Here is a 19556-nt window from a genome sequence, read left to right as displayed (position 1 = left end):
CTTTGAGAATTCCGTTTCCCCCGCCTTTATTTTTCCCCTTCTATTTAATTCTGCTTCATGAATTAGGGTTTTATATATTTGCAGATATGGGTGTGGCTTTGAAGAACTTACTTTCTAGGCTGTTTTTATCCATTCCAAAAATAGAGAATGGTTACTTACTTTTCATATATATACCTTCAGACAATAAATATTTATTGAGTGCACTTTGCTGCCTCCTGGAAATTTGCTGCCTCTATTTTTCAAAAAGCTGTGTATATATAGTACAGTGTTATTTACTAAATGTGCCTCTTCCTCTGGTATGATATTTAAGTGGGTTTTATTATTATCTCCACTTAATAAATGTTTTCCAAAGTAAATGTACAAATGCATACACCAACTAGTGGTACACCATCTAAAACACTTTTATTTTCAGATTTTTAATGTGTACCAATCAAGTGGCTATAAAATGCTATTTCACTGTGGTATTACTTTACATTTTCATTGGAAAAGATTGCACATATTCATATGTGTAGTAGTCATACAAATTTCTTCATCAGTAAATTGTGTCTCATATTTTTCCCATTAAAAAACCTGTATTCTTTCATTAAATTTTAAAGACCTTTTTTACATATTTTGAGACTGATAATTTGTTCAAACATCTCCAGTTTATGGTTTATCTTTTAATTTTATTTATGATATATTTTTTGGAGTAAGTTCTTGCCTAGTCAAATTTATTAATTTTTTGTTTATGCTTTTTGGATTTTTTTTGTCTCTTGCGTAAGAAATCTTTTCTGTTTTGGCCATAAGTCATTCTTTTTTTTTTTTCCTTAGCAAGTGAAGGGGAGTGGGGGATGGGGTGAGGAGGGGCAGAGGAGAGAGAGAGAATTTTAAGCAGACTCCACATCCAGCATGGTGCTCCATGAGGGGCTCAATCTCACAACCCTGAGACCATGACCTGAGCTGAAATCAAGAGATGGATGCTTAACCAACTGAGCCACCCGGTGCTTTAAGTCATTCTTTTAAGTTGTCTTCTGAAAGGTTTGGGTTCTGCTTTTATTTTATTTACTTATTTTTAAAAATATTTTATTTATTTATTCATGAGAGATACAGAGAGAGACAGAGAGAGGCAGAGACACAGGCAGAGGGGAGAAGCAGGCTCCATGCCGGGAACCCGACGTGGGACTGATCCCTGGACTCCAGGACCACGCCCTGGGCTGAAGGCAGGCGCTAAACTGCTGAGCCACCCAGGCGCCCCGTAGGGTCCTTTCTCTATAGCTCTTCCTTTCTTTCCCTTCACCATGGAGAAACTTCCTTCCAAGGGGCCTGTCTCTCCTGCAGAAGTGGTTCCCTCCTAAGAATCTTCTCTGGTTCTTTATAGTTTTCACACCCTTCTTTTGATTCTCCTGTCTCCAGCTCTCTGATCCATCAGTTTTTTTGTACGACTCATGTAAGGTAGACCACTCTCCTTCTACAAGTCAATATTTGATGACACTTATATTCCAATACCACTGGGACCCTGAGGCCCTTCCTTTTTGTTCCATTCTATCACTCTGGTTTAGCTTAGGATCTTATTCTGCTGATCCGTGATCTTTCTTTGGCCACTTAAATGTAAGTCAAAAGTTTTAGTAATTTCTCCTTATTATGATGTAGGCATAGGTGATGGGTGTTTTTATGTGCTGTTTTTGGTGATCTTTACGGGTTTTTGAGGATAGGGAGAGAAATATCAATTCAGACAGTTGTTATTACTTTATAGGAATCAGCCTTCAGGCAAAAAAAATTGTTTTGTAAATTACTCCTTATCTAAGTATTAAAATATAGTTAACTTTTCAGATTCTATCTGTTGCTAGAGAGGCTTTTATGTTTTTTTAAAATGAATAATCAGTTCTATTTTTAATTTTGTTGCCTCTGTATTCTTTTAGTAGTTGGTCCTTTATTCATCCTCATCTTTATCATCAACTTGGGCATGGATTATCTTCTTTGATTATTAACTATAATAAATTGTTTGAGGAGCTTTCTGAAAACATAGTGAGATTTTGGAGGAGTAGATCCTGATAATATATGTTTAACAAAGTTTGTCAGTTGGTGCCAATGGTATACTTCAGGGTAAAAACAATTATCCTAGTTTGAAGTCATGGTTAGTTATGTTTATGTTATTGTACATTTTGAGATTATCTATGTCATAAATTATAAGTTTAAGATGTCAGATTAGAATTTCATGATAATGATTTTCAATTATCACTTCATTTATGAATGAAATAGTTGAAATAATAATAATGAATATTTCTAATTTATCATATAGTATATTCATTCACTAAATATTTCCTCAAAAGCCTACTATGAGTTAGATATTATGCTATTTCTAGGAATATAAAATTGAGAAGTCATTATCTTTGCATTTATTGTGCACAAAGGCAGATGTGGAGACATACTGATAAACACTTAGAATGTGCTACGAGAGACACGTTAGGATAGTTTAGAAGCTTGATAAGAGGGTGGGATCAGGTACATTTTGCCCCTTCCTTCCTCCCTCCCTCCCTCCCTCCCTCTCTCTTTTCCTTCCTTCCTTCTTTTCTTCTTAATGAATATTTGTTGGGCACCTACCTGCCAGGCTCTGTGGTAGATGCTTGGGATAGATGGGTTGTGACAGTCATAATCTGTTTTCAGAGTTTTTACTCTTTTATAGAAGACAGATGTTTGATTATAAAAGGGTACAATTGAAGTAGTAGAAACTTAATTAAATTTCCTGGGGAAGAGTCTTGAATAAGTGAACAATAAGAAGAAGTTGGGAGAATGATTTCATAGGGTGCAAAGATTGAGATTTGGGAAAGAATGTAGTGCTTTTAAAGGTAAAACAAAATGTTTGGTGTTCTTAGAGTACAGGGTATACTGAGGGGGTAGATGAGCCTGGAAGGTAGATATAGGAGGAGTCCCAAAGCAATTCTCTACTCTTATAGAGAGGTAATTCTCTACCTTCTGGAGGCAAATATAAGGATTCATGCACTGAACCTGCCTGGCTGTGTAATAATTAAATTGAGACTTGAAAGATGAATAGGTGCATGCTTGTTGAGGTTAGAGGGGCATAGAGTCGTGCCTAGGGGTAGAGGGGCACAAGAAGACTACTGTATTTTAGCAGTGTAAGTCACCAGGGTTCTGGGAATCTAAAACGTGTTGGGAAGAGTAGTGGAAATGAAGCTGAGCAGTTAGGCTGTGAGAGGATCACGATGGTGCATTTCTGTCTGCAAAGAGTTTATGTTTTATATTTTGTTAGTGGACTACTAAAAATATATTATGCAATACCCATCCTAAAACACTAAGTATTAAGACATATAGAAAATGTTTTCATATACCAACTTAATTCTGTATTTTATCAAATAATTAAAACTCAAAAATAGTATTAATAATTAATAAATTATTAATTTCTATCTTGAATTTTCAGATAGAAAATCCTCGATACCTGAGACAGAAACCAATCCCAGTTTCTTTGGTAGGTGAGAATTTCATTGGACTTTTCCTATGGACAGATTTTTTTTTTAAAAAGATTTTATTTATTCATTGAAGAGGGAAAAGAGAGCACATGCACAAGCTGGGGGAGAGGGGTAGAGGAAGAGGGAGAAAGAATCCCATGCAGACTCCACAAGTGTGGAGTCTGATGTGGGGCTCCTCTCAATCCTGAGATGATGACCTGAGCTGAAATTAAATAGAGTGCTCAATTGCCTGAGCCACCTAGCGCCCTCTTATGGACAAATACTTTTCTTTTTCTTTTTTTTTATAATTTTTTTTTAAGATTATTTATTTAATTATTCATAGAGATGCAGAGAGAGAGAGAGAGGCAGAGACACAGGCAGAGGGAGAAGCAGGCTCCATGCAGGGAGCTCGACATGGGACTCAATCCAGGGTCTCCAGGATCACGCCCTGGGCTGCAGGCGGCGCTAAACCGCTGTGCCACCAGGGCTGCCCTGGACAGTACTTTTCAATAAAGTAATCATTAAGTCATTTACAGAAAAGAACACTAGTCCACATTATGAAGTTTAATAGTCTTATTAATCCTATCACTTGCGGATGAATAAATCACTTTTTCTCCAATGTTCGTATTATTATGATGAGAACTTCAGGGAATTGAGTTTCGTTTTGGGTTAAGGATAAGCCAGGCCAAAAAAGTATTGAATAACTCTTATTTTATTGAACAGGTGACTCCCAAATTCAGCCTGAGAAAATCCAGCAGTTTCCATGATGACCATCTACTCTCTCGAATGCATGAAAAAGAGGTAGGATTGAGATATTTCTGATGTATCAGATAATGAACATGGTTTTTGTATATATATATTTTTTTTTAATTTATGATAGTCACACAGAGAGAGAGAGAGAGGCAGAGACATAGGCAGAGGGAGAAGCAGGCTCCATGCATCGGGAGCCCGACGTGGGATTCGATCCTGGGCCTCCAGGATCGCGCCCTGGGCCAAAGGCAGGTGCTAAACCACTGCGCCACCCAGGGATCCCCTGGTTTTTGTATTTTATATAATATGAGTTTTCAGGTCTTTGAATAATGATGCATGGTAGGAAGAGGTTATCTTTGGTAGAGATGTAAAATAATGATGCAAGGGTAGGCAAGATTTTTCTTTTTTTTTCAGGGACATTCCCCACTTTGTGAGAGTGTGCTGAGGGGCTCTCTTCTGAGTATCCATTCCTGCTTGTCAGGACCTGGGAGGTGGCAGTTTTCAGAATCAGTGTCTTTGACGTCAGTGAACCCCTCCATCCTGCCATTATCTCAACTTATTTTAATGTATTTTTCTAGTTTCACTATTCTTACTGTTTGTACTATTTATTTTTATTTATTATTTATTTTTTTAAAAATGTTTTATTTATTTATTTATTCATGAGGGACACAGAAAGAGAGGCAGAGACATAGGCAGAGGGAGAAGCAGGCTCCCTGCCGGAAGCTTGATGTGGGACTTGATTCCAGGACCCTGGGATTCTGATCTGAGCCAAAGGCAGACTCTCAGCAACTGAGCCACCCAGGTGTCCCTGTTTGTACTATTTAAATTGATCTGCTAAATTAAGTTATGCTATGGCTAGTATGTAACATAATATACTATCTTTCTTTGGTCATTTGAAAATAGAATTATCCAAGAGGTAGTATTGTTTATTGGTTAAAAGCATAGACTGTGGAGTCAGAAATACCTGGATTTAAATCCTACTTGTTTGCTGTGTGAAAATGGGCAGATACTTGCCTTCTTTGTCTAATTTGGGAGATACCCGCTTTAACAGGATGAGTATGAAAATTCTGTAGTCTGCAAATAACTGTATGCTTCACATATAGTAGATATTAAATGAAAGTGAATTTGCTTTATTATTTTCTTTTAAAAATTTCTGGGGATCCCTGGGTGGCGCAGCGGTTTAGCGCCTGCCTTTGGCCCAGGGCGCGATCCTGGAGACCCGGGATCGAAACCCACGTTGGGCTCCCGGTGCATGGAGCCTGCTACTCCCTCTGCCTGTGTCTCTGCCTCTCTCTCTCTCTCTCTGTGTCTATCATATCATAAATAAATAAATAAATAAATAAATAAATAAATAAATAAATAAATAAAATATAAATATCATAAATTAATAAATAAAAATAAAATAAAATAAAATTTCTATTCTAGAAAATTTGAAAATCATTATTTTTATGTCTGCTTATGACACCAGTGAAACACTTGAATTATCTGTGTGGTGGTAGAAGACAGATTAGGAATCTGAAAAACTATGTCCTTAACTTGTCTTTATCATTCTCTAGTCATATTACTCTGGGAAATTAAGAATATTAGTTTAGTTTTTGCTTAAAAAGGATATAATTATTGAGGAGATTAATTGAGGTCATTACCAAAATTAACGAGAATGAATATGTATGAAACTTGTAAATTGTATTTTATGCAAATATGAAAATGTTATTGGACTTAGTTTTAATGTTTCTAATAAATTTAATTAAATAATTGTGTCTTTCATTATTTTTTCTTTCATTTTAATAAAGATGCTTCTAAGTTTGGTGATTTTCAATATGAAAGGGTTTTCTCACCACCTTATTTATAAAATATCATAAAAGACATTGATTTTTTTTCCTTAGATATTCCAAACAATAGCATAAGCATCTAATTTAATTTTTGTTGATAATGGAGGAGGAAAGGCAATTTTTTCTTTTAAATTTCAGGCTGGTGGAATTATTGCTGCTGATCTCAGTAGATTTGTCATTTCACGCCTCCAGTGTGAGGCATGGAGGCATGTAGAGTTTTGTTTCCTGGTGCAATCTTAGTGTTTAAAAAAGCTGTTGGAATAAAAAGCAACTACATTTTAAAAAGCCTTTGAGGGTAATACTTCTCATATGCAGATGTATCTTCTTTTGAGCTCTTATTTTGCATTTCTTTCTTTTCCAAATTGTCATTAATTGTTTTTACAAGTCATTCCAAGTCATCCCTAACCACTTTTCTTTTTACTTTTATTTTGTACTAATTCCTACTCTTGAGGCTGCTTACTGTAGAATAATTAAAATAATTGAAGGGAAGTACTGGCCTTTTTAATCTTTTGGGGTCTTTGATGAAATAATATCTTTATTCTTTATGACGACACCTTGGATCAGGCATAAGCATACCAGTGTGTGTTGAATGAGAAGAAAAGCATTTAAAGCTGTCGTGTATTACATCAGACATTCATTTTTAAATGTGTGTGGCTTTATTTTTTTCCACACCCTTATGTTTTTGTTTTTCTTTTTGGCATACTGCAAAAATATTTTTGGCATCATTGAGAAGTTTGCATGTAAACATCAACTTACTTCATATCTTAAAATATATCCAGTGCATATATTTTGGCTAAAGTAATCCTTTGTGCAATTACATAGTTGTTTTGGCCTTTTGGATGAAAACTTTTTATCATATTTTTTTCTCCTTACTAAAATATTTAAAAAGTATATGGTGAGTTGCCCCAGTGTGAGAATTATCTGTTTCATCTTTCTTTTAAACTAGTATTTATAATTATAATTGGTGGATTTTTATTGAAGACATTTTGGAAGATAAAGAGATATGTAAAGAAGAAAATAAAATCACCCATAAAACCAGAACCTAGAAATAAAAATGCTGGCAAAATATTGCATTGTCTTTGTTTTTTTCTTTATGTATCCTATAAACACAAATTTTTCCTTAAAAAAATTAAGATGATATATATTGTTTTGTATATTTTGAGTAATTTTTATTCTATTAAATATTGTTCTTAAGCATCTATTTTTAATGGCTGTATTATATTTCAAATTATGGAAGTATTCTCAGTTAATTTAACTTATCCCTATTGTTGGGAATTGAGATTTTTTAAAATACTTTTACTAATATAAATAATCCTGGGAAGAATATCTTTAATGTCTCTATATGCATCCCTAAATATTTCTTTGGGGTAATGAATTATATCTTACATGATAAAATTGAATTGGTGGATTTGTAGAAGTTTAGTATCATTAATAATTTAACTTAAGAATAAAAATTAACACTTGGAAGCTTATTGAAAATTGTATTTTACTGTAAGATACAAGTAAGGAATTTATTGTGTACAAAAATGAAAAGGAAAATAAAAAGACAAGAGCCACTTGAAGGCAGAGGAAGTAACAGTTTATATTCCCTTTTTTTTAAAAAAGATTTTATTTATTCATGAGAGACACAGAGAGAGAGGCAGAGACACAAGCAGAGCGAAAAGCAGGCTCTATGCAGGGAGCCCCATGCGGGACTTGATCCAGGGACATCAGGATCACTCACTGGGCCAAAGGCAGGCGCCCAACCTCTGAGCCACCCAGGAGTCCCTATATTGCCTTTGTAAATACAAAAATACTAATTATAGAACACATATTTGCAGGACAAAAATTTTTTTAGCATTTTCATATTTGAAATGAAAAATACGAATCATATTGTTTTGTTATTTTTGTCTGTTTCCTAGAGATATTTTACTAACTTGGATTTTTTCCCTAAATTTAAATACATAGTTATGTTGTGATATGCATAGTTATCCTTTAGGATAGTTCTATATCTACTTGCTTAAGTCACTTTTATTAAACATTTACTTGTGGGCATGATGATAAATGCTTTTCTGTTTTGAAATTCGTAGGGCCTTGCATGTCTGTGTAAGAAAACCCTGATGTGTCTTGTGCATGTTCTCATCGAAAAATGCTGAGTGGTGTTCTAAAAATAATAAAGAGCATTATTTAAGTGGGTTAATTTTAAATGAAATGTGAATTATTAAATATTTAATCTTCATTTTCTCAACACCTAATCTTCTTTCTTTAGAGGTAATCATCGCTGAAAAGTGTATATTCTCTTTAAAATTTTTTATTAATATCTCATTTTTTTATACAAATGAGATTATAGACCATACTCTATATACTGCTTCAGTTTGCTTTTTTGACTTAAATATACATTCTGATAATATTTCTATGTTAGAAATGGTCTTCATTCTTTTAAGTAGTTACATTGTATTTTATTTTACTGCTATATTGGATTTAATTAATACAGTTTCCTTTTGAGGAATATAAGTTATGCATTTTGCTGTAATAGTGTTTCAGGAACATCCCTGTATAAATATTAAATCTTTGTGTATTTTATGCTTCTTTTTTTGGGAGGGGCAGAGGAAAGGGATAGAATCCTCTCCAGAGAAAAGGAGAGAATCCTTAAGCAGACTCTTCGACAAGCTCAGAGTCTGTCATGGGGCTCAATCCCAGGACCCTGAGATCATGACCTGAGCCAAAATCAAAAGTTAGAAGCTTAACTGACTGAGCCACCCAGGCTTATTCTTATATGATACATTCTGTGACATGGAATTGCTTGTTGACGGGGTTGCTCACTTAATTTTTTTTTTTTTATCATCATTAGATTGCCCTTGAAATAAAGTTCTGCGTGCCTAGGGCTGCAGGTGTGGGTAGAATGGGGGGATGAGGGCAAAAGGATATGAGAGTTGTTTTGTGGAGTGCTGAAATTAGATTGTGAGGATTTTTGTTTAATTCTTTGGTACAGTAAAAACCATTGAATTGTATACTTTAAATAGGTGAATATTCTGGTGTGGGAATTATGTATACCAGAATGTCTGTTTTCTCATTTTATCATCAGCACTCAATTCTAAACAGTTTTGATTATCTGTGACATGAAAAATAATATCTTGTTTTGATATTTTCATTTATTATAAATGATAATGAACATATATTCTGTTTTATTTTTATTTTTTAAAGATTTTATTTATTTGAGAGAGAGAGAGAGGGACAGAGAGGGACAGTGAGAGTACAAGCAGGGGGAAGGGCAGAGGTAGGGAGAGGAGCAGAGGTAGAAGGAAAAGCAAACTCCCTGTTGAATAGGGAGCCTGATGCAAGACGGATCCCAGGACCCTGGGATCATTATCTGAGTGGAAGGTGCCCCTGTTTTGTGTGTTTTAATTTTACTTTCGTGAGCTGTCTTTTCTTAGAGTTTCATATGTTTTCATTATATTGTCATGTGATTCCTGAGCAATTTCTATATATATATATATATATATATATTTTTTTTTTTTAGCAATTTCTATATTAAAGAATTCTGGCTTTTTTAATATTTCTTGCAAGCATTTTTTCTATGTCTCTTATTTCTGGTATTTTTTTATGTATACAAGTTTTCTCTTAAAAGCTAAATCTGTCAACCTTTTCTCTATAGCTTGTGGTTTTTGTATCATACCTAGAAAAACATTTCTTATTATATGATTATGAAAAAATTCACTGTTTTTGTCTCTTTGTAAATCTTATTTTTATCTCAGATCTGTTTCACAGGCTTTTGTTGTGGTGGTAATCTAGAGCCATCAATTTTAATGTTAATAATAAAAAATTTAGGAGGTTGCAGTGCTTAAGTTAAAGAAGGCAGTAAGTGTGGAGAGAATTGATTGGTATGAAATTTTATACAGATTACAGGGTTCATTTGTGTCATGAAGCATTTAATGAAGGATTTACTTCTGTTTAAACTTTAGAGAGTTCTAAAATAGCTTTTAGAAATCAAACTTTATAAAATACAACTTTCATTTTAAATTTATAATTGTGTGGTAAAAGCCATGTATGTTAAATGACTAATATTAGCAATATTATTTTATTGCACTTAAAGACTTGTAGTAGGTTTTTTTGGAGGTTAAAAATAAACTTATAAAAAATTAAAAATGTTCTTTTAAATTTCCAATTAATTTTGGACATTATGGGAAAACATGTTCAGAGACAGTGATCCTTTATTTTAACTGTAGCCTATCATTCACAAACACACTTGAACTTGTTTGCCTTTGTTTTTTTTTCTTTTTTGAATTTATTTTTAAGATTTTATTTATTTATTCGTGACAGACACACAGAGAGGCAGAGACATAGTCAGAGGGAGAAGCAGGATCCCCGCAGGGAGCCCGATGTGGGACTCGGTCCGGGACTCCAGGATCACGGCCTGAGCCGAAGGCAGACGCTCAACCACTGAGCCACCCAGGCATCCCAAACTTGTTTGCCTTTTTTTTTTTTTTTTTTTGGTAAATTTATTTTTTATTTATTGGTGTTTGCCTTTTTAATTGCTAACACATTTCCTGTGATATTATATCACAGAATTCTGTGACAATGAGCATCATTAAGGAGTGGGTTTTTTTTTTTTTCGTGTTCTTAAGAAAGATTTCTGACATAGTTTAAGTTATGTGGAAAACTGTTGTCACTGGAAATGAAGTATGAGACAGCACAAGGGGAGATCAATTTTTAGAGCAACCATCAGTTTTCAGAGAGCAGATGGTAGAAATTGCTCTTTGTGGAATAAAATAGAAAATTTCCTTTGAGCTTCACCTTCACTTAAATTTAACATTCTAACCTATTGTATAAAAAGGGATGTTGCTTCATTCTCGCATATGATGCCAATTATATATTTTTACCTTTGTGAATCTGCTAATTAAAGATAGAATTTAAATAAATCCAAGATAGCAAATTTATATTATCAACATAGCAAATGAGAAAATCGATATTTTAAAACATTTTGTATGAATGTAAATTCAGATACACAGTCTCACAATATATGATAAATAATTACACAAAGGAATGCCATTGTAAACAATATTCAGGCAAGGAATTAGATCACTGCCAACATCCCAGAGGCCTGCTGCCTGACCATTCCCAGACATAATTGTTTCCATCTTCCTTAGAAGTAACTACTGCAGTGCCTGGTGGCTTAGTGGGTTAAGTGGAGTCCTGGGTGGAGCCCTGCGTCTGGCTCCCTGCTTAGTGGGGAGTCTGCTTAAGCATCTGCCCTTCCCCCTTCTCTTGCCCTCCCCCTAGTCATGTTCTCTTTCTCAAATAAATACATAAATAAATCTTTAAAAAAATAACTACTATCCTGATTCTGATAATTTACCACTTTTGTTTTTAAAATTGATTTTATCACCAAAGCCAGCATCCTTAAAAATGAAAATATTTTTATCTTAGTGGATTTTAAACTCCATATAAATAGAACCAAGATTTATATATTCTTTTGTGTTTGCTCAATATGTTGGTGAATCTGCCACCTAGCTTTCTATTAAATGAATCTGCCATAATTTCTTGCCATTTTGTTGATGAGTCTACTCTCATTTTTGGCCTTTACATACAGTAATGCAATTAATTAACATATGGTGTATTATTAGTTTCAGAGGTAGAGTTCCGTGATTCATCAGTCTTATGTAACACGTGCCCTCCTTAATGCCTATCACACAGCTACCCCATTCCCCCACCCACCTCAAGTACAAGAACTGATATTTGTTGCTAATGATAATATTAGAATTTTGGAAGCTCTGTCAGTCACTGTGAGCTTGAGAGCTTTCAAATTCTAAGACTTTCTGGTGAGATTAATAGTGATATTAACCAATGTGAAGTTTTGGTGTTGTACAATGAAATTTTCAATATTTGGAAATCCACATAACTTATTGAACTGATGTTTTCACAATGAGTAATGTGCCGTCATAAGATCACACCTGGGTAAAAAGTCCATCCCAAGTTCAAGGTAGATCAACAGAACTTACTGTGACAGAGCATGAAAAGTTTCAGATTCTACAGTGCAAGTACTTGCTAGTGTTGGCTTACTTAAGAAGACTATCCACAGTTATCCAAAAAGGTTACTAAAATACTTTTTCCCTTTCCATTTACTTATTTATATAAGGAAGCATTTAAGGAAGAATGAATTCCAATATTATACAGATTCTTTGAGATAGTAGAGGAGGCAGGAATACTTCGGAATTCATTTTATGAGACACCCTGACACCAAAACCAGATGAGAAAAAAATTAAATCCCAGGAAAAATAAAAATATAATAGCAAAATTCGTTATCAGTACACTGAGAAAAGACTTTTAGTTAATAAATGATGCTGTTACAATCTTTCATTTACCTGGAATAAAATAGAATTGGATCCTCATCCTCTAAAAACAAAATGAAACAAAACAGGTTCTGGATGTACTGAACAATCTGTAAGTGCCCCCCAAAAGCCTCAAAACAATAGAAATGTTGCAAACAAAACAAAACAAACTTTTAGGAATCAGAAGATTTTTCTAAACTAAAAATCTTCCCATACCTAGAATGTATAAAAGAAATAATGGTATTCAACTCAAGTGGAATAAAAGACTTTGTACAGTAAAAAATATAACAAGATCAGTAGAGATATAATGGATTTTGGGGAAATATTTGGGATAGATGGTGTGTTAATGTGGGAAGCACACCAAAAGTTCTTACTGATCCACAGAAATGTTATCAAAATTATGACAGTGTATTTTCCAGAAGATTAATGCAGACCCAGCATGTGTAAAAAGGGGCTGAGAGAATAGTTTTCAGGGGAATTCAAGTCAGAGTAATAATGAGGTAACCACTCTTATAGGGGAAAGGTGAATTTACCTTTATTTACTTTATTTTTATAATTGTTGCTGTTCAGGAAGAGGCATTTATATTCTGCCCTGTAGGCACTTGAATTTACCTTTATCAGAGAGCAAAGTTTAGTGAGATATATCCACCATTGATTCATCTGCCTGTCTTTTTAGAATTCATACCAGAGAAGCCAAAGCCCTGGTGTGTAGGATGCATGTATGAGAATTATTTTGTGGTGGTGTTTTTATTAGAAAAATACTGAAAATAGGATGAATATGTGTCAAAGGAAATGGTTGAACAAATTTTGTTTTCATTAAGGAATAGGTGGTAGCAATTTAAAGGAATGAATAAAAACTATAGCAGGTATTTTAAGAGGGATTTCTATGAGATGTTCAGAGAGAAAAGCAAGATGAAGAAAAAAATATATGTATGTAAAACATTCGTAATAAAAAAATCTATACTGTTGAAGGTATAGTGGCTTAAAGAAGGAAATTTGTTTTAGTTCAATGTGAACTTAAGGAATGAATAAAAACTATAGCAGGTATTTTAAGAGGGATTTCTATGAGATGTTCAGAGAGAAAAGCAAGATGAAAAAATATATGTATGTAAAACATTCGTAATAAAAAAATCTATATTGTCAAAATGGCTTAAAGAAGGAAATTTGTTTTAGTTCAATGTGAACTAAAGGTCCAGGGTGTGTAAGGGAGTGCTCTGCTCTGTGACATCATCCAGGGCCCAGGCTCTTGGGGAAGCTCTCTCATCTTCAGAGTGTGATTTTAGTCTCTGGGTCTGAGGTGGCGGTTGCTCACCAGTACCTTATCTTTTATGTGTCATCCTTCAGAAAGAAAGAGGGCATGAAAAGAAAAATACTTTATTTTCTAAAGATAGTCCAAGTTGCCTGCAGCATTTCTGTCCCAATACCCTCCTTGACCATACCTAGTCATCAGGTCACATGCAGCCTCCTGTGATACAGCCCAGCCCAAATTTGGTAGTGGTGGTGGGGCCCTGAAGGAAGAAAAGGAAGATAGATCTCTGAGGACACTGGCAGTCTGTGCTACAAAACCCCATACCGGTGTATGCATTTTAGCTTATGTGTGTTTGTATATGATTCTGTGAACATGGCAGGAGATATGCAAATATACTGGGTTGTTAGTATGGAATACCTCATGCAGATATTAATGTAGAGGGAGGAGGGGGAGAGATTCAAATAAAAAAGGAAATGAATACCAAGGAGTGCAGAGAAGCTTAACAAAATAAACAAAACCTCAGTATAAAGTAGGATTATGATTATGTTTGTGTTTCATGTAAATTTTGTTTGTATACGTTCTATAACAAAAATTAAAAATTCGAAAAAAAGTATCGGCATGCACTGTGTCTATTTAACTATCACTTTTTCCCTGAATGTAATGAGTTCTGAGGAGACAAGAAATTACTGTTCAGGAGAATTCTATCTCTAAGCCCCACGGATAAGGTAACAAGAGAGATAGATGCATTGTTCTTTGTGCTGTGTTTATAAATAAGCAGGATGAGTAACAATTGGCATTATGAAATATCACCAATGAACATTTTGAGAATAAGATACACTGGAGATGTTAATCAGGATGAATCTTAATTATCAACACACAGTATCTTCTGACTAGCAACTAACAGAATTCTCTAAAAAAATGATTGTAACAATTAGGTATCCGAGTAAGTACAGTGCTGATTATTTTAGAAATCATGTTTGCAATTTGCTGTAGTGATTGTTGAGACGCAGAAAGTGTGAGTAAACAAATATATCATGTAATCGTGGGCAGTACAGATGGTTGACCTCAGCAATGTTTTCAAGCTTTTATGCCTTAAATTGAATTACTATGTAGGTACGGTAAATAAAGACAAATAATATTTCAGTAATATTACATTTTATACTTTATTGAAAACTTGTAGTTTGTAGACTTATTCTCTATATCAGATTAAATCTTGCTTTTTTTTGTATGTTTTATTCCTTTTGATATGATTAAGGTAGTTGATCAACATTAAAGCTTTGAAATAACATTATAAGGAGTTCATTGCTATTTTTAAAATATGTAGATGATGCCTGTTTAAATAACTTTAATACATTTTCTTCTTACAAATTCATTAATAGTTCTTGTGCTGTTATTTTGGTATTGTACTGATTTCAGTATCAAATGTTAAACATACTTTGCACCTGCAAAACTGCTAGTAGTAAAAAGTACCATTCTAAGTAAGAAATATGCCCTCTGTAGGAGTGAATGTTGAATACCTGAGTGAATAGATTGGTAAGTAATTCTTTTTTTTTTTTTTTAAACAACCCTTAATTTAAAGTTTGTGTGTATTCAGCTAAATAAAATGACAGTGGAAATTGTTCTAAAATTTAACTAGTTATACTGTAAATGGGATATTTTTATACCTAAGGAAATACTCAAATCCTACGTGAGCACCTTTATCAGTTTTATTCACTTAGTAAGAATGTCCAACCTCAGAGCCATTCTTTGAAGCACATACTTCAGAGAAAATAAAGCCAAATGGACTTTCTAAATAAAATTTCTTAAGATCTAAGTCCAAATTTTAGAGATTCTCTTAGAAATAGCTCAGGGCCGTGCCTCTTACAGTGGGAGGCTATCCATTTTCAGTTCCTCTGTTTGGGCAGTGAGTTGTCCGTGGAATGGCTTGTCATACACGCCTTGTATTTCTGTGGAATCGTCTAAGTCTCTTGCTGGCTGCATGCTGCTTTTTCTAGAAGTGGGTGGTTTAGCCCTGAGGTGGTGGTTCAAGTAATTGAGTGGATCTTCTTGTTCTATTGCACGGGACTTGGTCAGAGGAGGTAAAGCTCTCCTCTTTCCACTTACATCAACTGATTCTTGCCATAAGATATTTTTAAGAGGGCAAATGGCCTATGCAGGTATTTCAGTTCCAGTCCAAACCCTTTTTACATCAGAGGATTGATAGTTGAAAACATGTTGGACAATGGCTAATTTTAGAAATGGGGTAAAATCAGTGGCATTTCTTATGCATTGCTTTAGCAGAGTTTCTCTGCCCTCTCTCACTGGCTCCCTCTTCTTAGCCTGACCTCGAAAGTTCTATAATTTAGGCTCAGTTATTCATTTGTCTAAACTTTAAAACTTAATTTGACATATACATACCTATGTGCTTATATATGTGTGTGTAAGTATAGTACAAAGAGAATATAAATGTGACTACAATGTTTAATTATTTTATTTGGCAAACATGATGAGAAAATCCTTTAAAACTTGTATTTCAGTTCCAGGAAAGAAGGAAAGAAAGTGAATTGCAAAGCAACTGCAGGGCAGTGTTGAATATAAATTATTACAGGGTATCCTAAGGAAGGAAAAATTGCTGTTTTCTGGGAACTTTGAGGATGGCTTCATGGAGGAAATGGCGTTTGAGCCATGAGATGTGAAGAGGCAGAGAAGAAAGACATGGAAGTAGAAACCAGGGTATGTGTTTAGCTGGAGCTCGTAGATGACTTGGCTGGTGGTACAGGGAAAAAAAAAGAAAGGGGGTATTACCTCCCCTTTTCACAACTGTGCTTTAGGAAAATGAATGGGTATTGGTATCTCAGATGGACTAGTGGGGTGGGAGATGGGGATGACAAGTGTGGAGTGAAGAGGCTTTCTGACAATGGAGGGTTGGGTTCCTGAGGAACTCTGTAGGGTTGTAACAGGCTGAAACAAGGCACTGTGTGCTGGCCTAGAATGTGGTGACTCGGGATGTTTAGAGTCAGGGACAAGGAGGAGGCAAAGATAAGGGACTTATTTATACATAGTGACTCTTATTTTGTATCGAGTGTTGAATTGTACTAGAGCAAAGACCAACTGGAGCTGGCTTAGAGATGGTGGAAACTAGGAAAGACCTGAGTGCTGGAGATGGACAATGTGACTCACCTGCGTGGGAGACTAGGGTTAAATCAGGATAAAATCACCAAAGCAAGTGTTTACTGTAGTGAAGCCAGCAGGGCTGGCTGGAAGGTGGGAGTAATGTGGAGGAGACAAGAGAAACCCTCTCCAGAGCAAGAGGATAACCAGAACAGCAGAGTCACAGAAGCTGAGGAAAAAAAAAAAAAAAAGATGATCCTTGTGCAATTCGCTGAAGACAAAAGGATGGAATTTGCCCTTAGATTTGGTGATTGAAGGGCTTTTGGAGGAAGAAGGACAGTTATGTCACATTGTGACCTTTGAACTTGCAGTTTTAATGAAGAGTGGAAGGCAAATTCTGAAAGGGAGAAGTGGAAGTATAAAATGTGGAATATATGCACAATGAGAAGGTCATTAGTTAAATAAGAAGGAGAAAAGAAAAATGATAATTTGTGGTGCAAGCTCAGATATTTAAATAGCAATTTCTGCTGGTATCCTTTAATTGGGATTTTAAAAAATTAAATATTAATTTAATTAATCTATTAAATATCATTGAGGAAAATGTATATAAAGTGTTAAATGATTTAAAAAGATTGGAGCTCTTAATCTTAATAAATTACTAGAAGTCTTTAGGGAATAGAAGTTGAATCCTAGCATGTTTTAGTGTCAGTGACTTACAGGTTGTGTACCTGTCCCTACTCTTCTCCCTAGTTGTGTCAGGTTTTCTGTCCCAGGCAAGCATTTCTCATTAAAACCATCAGACTATTTATTTAGAAAGCATCTTCTTTTCCTTGCTTGAGTTCTTTTTATATTTTGAGCTGGTAGATGAACCCTCATCTTTTAATTAATTAATTAATTAATTAATTTATTTATTTATTTTGAGAGAGAGAGGAAGAAAAAGAGAGAATGCAGGGGAGGGGCAGAGTGAAAGGGAGAGAGAGAGAATCTTAAGCAGATTCCATCCATGCTCAGTGCAGAGCCAGATTTTGGGCTTGAGTTGAGCCAAAATCAAGAGTTAGATGCTTAACTGACTGAGCCACCGAGGCACCCCTAACCCTCATGTTTTAAAAGCTACTCAGCTTTATTTAGCTTGTATTCACTAGCTGGACCCAGTCCCCTGAGTATGAATCCAGGCTTTATACCTCTGTGGCTCAGTGACCTTGAACAGATACCTCTTTGTGCTGTAGTTTCACTCTGTGTAAAAGGGAGAGAGTAAAAGTACCCCCTTACAAACATCATTGTGAGGATTACATGACATAATGAAATAATGCATGTAAATTGTTAGGAACAGAGATTTGCAAGTTGTATGTATGTAATCAGTCAAGTATTTATTGTTTTTCTGCTTCTGCAGTATTTTCTTTTCACTGCTTGCTGCTGCTGCTACTACTGAAATAGATACTATAGATGGTACCCAACTTAGGATGATTTATGCATTTTTTGACTTTATGATGGTGCTAAAGCAAGACACATTCAGTAGAAACCATGCTTTAGATTTTGAATTTTGTTCTCCTGGCCTAACAGTATGTGATGTGATGATGCTAGGCAGTAGTGTTCTATTGTATGACTATGCCATAATTTGTTTATCTGCTGATTAATCACTACTTTGTCCTCAGTTTTGGCTGTTATGAATAAAGCTACCATGAAAATTAATGTACAAGTTTTTTGGTTAACTTATGTATTTAGTTCTCTTGGATAAAATTGCTAAACTGCTTTTCAGGTAGTTGTACAATTTTGTACTCCTATCAGCAATATATATGAGTTCAAGTCCTCACTGACACTTGATATTGTCAGTTAAAAATTTCTTTTAATTTGAACAGATCTATAAACAGAAAAATTGAATCGGTAATAAAAAGTCTCCCAACAAACAAAAGTCCAGGGTCAGATGGCTTCCCAGGGGAATTCTACCTAATATTAAAAAAGAATTAATACCTATTGTTCTCAAACTATTAAAAAATAGGTATGAAAGGAAAACTTCTAAACTCATTCTACGAGGCCAGCATTACCCTGATTCCAAAACCAGACAAAGACCCCACTAAAAAGGAGAATGACAGGCCAATATCTCTGATGAACATGGATGTAAAAATTCTCGACAAGATACTAACAAATTGTATCCAACAGTACATTAGAAGAATTATTCAACATGGTCAAGTGGGATTTTTTTCCTGGACTCCAAGGGTGGTTTAATATTTGCAAATCAATCAGTGTAATACACTACATTAATAAAAGAAAGGATAAAAACCATATGATCCTCTCAATAGGTGCAGAGAAAGCATCCATTCTTGATAAAAATCCTCAACAAGGTGGAGCTAAGGGGACCTATGTCAACATCTTAAAGGCCATATACAAAAGACCCACAGCTAGTATCCTCATTGGGAAAAACTGAGAGCTTTTCCTCTACGGTCAGGAATAAGACAGGGATGTCCACTCTCACCATTGTTATTTAACATGGTACTGGAAGTCCTTGCCTCAGCAATTAGACAAAAAAGAAATAAAAATAAAAATAATCCAGAACTGAAAATTCCACTATTTGCAGACCATTTGGTACTCTGTGTAGAAAACCCCTACCAAAAACTGGAAAGACTCCACCAAGAACTATACAGGAATACAGCAAAGTTGCAGGATACAAAAATCAATGTACAGAAATCTGTTGCATTTCTTTTTTTTTTTTTTTTTAAGATTTTATTTATTCATGAGACACACACACACACACACACACACACACAGGCAGAAACAAAGGCAGAGGGAGAAGCAGGCTTCCATGCAGGGAGCCTGACGTGGGACTTGATCCCTCGATCCCGGGTGTTCAGGATCACACCCTGGGCTGAAGGTGGCACTAAACCACTGTGCC

At 34.9% G+C, this 19556-nt stretch overlaps 1 protein-coding gene across 12 annotated transcripts in view; it reads left to right on the top strand.

Annotated features, from left to right (window-relative positions):
• CEP112 (centrosomal protein 112) overlaps positions 1-19556 on the top strand; it is a 397262-nt gene that overhangs the window by 48091 nt on the left and 329615 nt on the right. For all 12 annotated transcript variants that reach the window (XM_072746768.1, XM_025999623.2, XM_072746763.1 and 9 more), the window contains 2 exons: positions 3416-3463; positions 4167-4244. In XM_072746768.1, coding sequence (XP_072602869.1) covers positions 4230-4244 — 15 coding nt within the window. In that variant the 5' untranslated portion in view covers positions 3416-3463; positions 4167-4229. The remainder of the gene's footprint in view (positions 1-3415; positions 3464-4166; positions 4245-19556) is intronic.

The sequence above is a fragment of the Vulpes vulpes genome, chromosome 2 (genome assembly GCF_048418805.1).
Source record: "Vulpes vulpes isolate BD-2025 chromosome 2, VulVul3, whole genome shotgun sequence".
Taxonomy (NCBI): domain Eukaryota; kingdom Metazoa; phylum Chordata; class Mammalia; order Carnivora; family Canidae; genus Vulpes; species Vulpes vulpes.
Note: the sequence above shows the minus strand (reverse complement) of the source record. Positions and strands in the feature narration are given on the sequence as shown.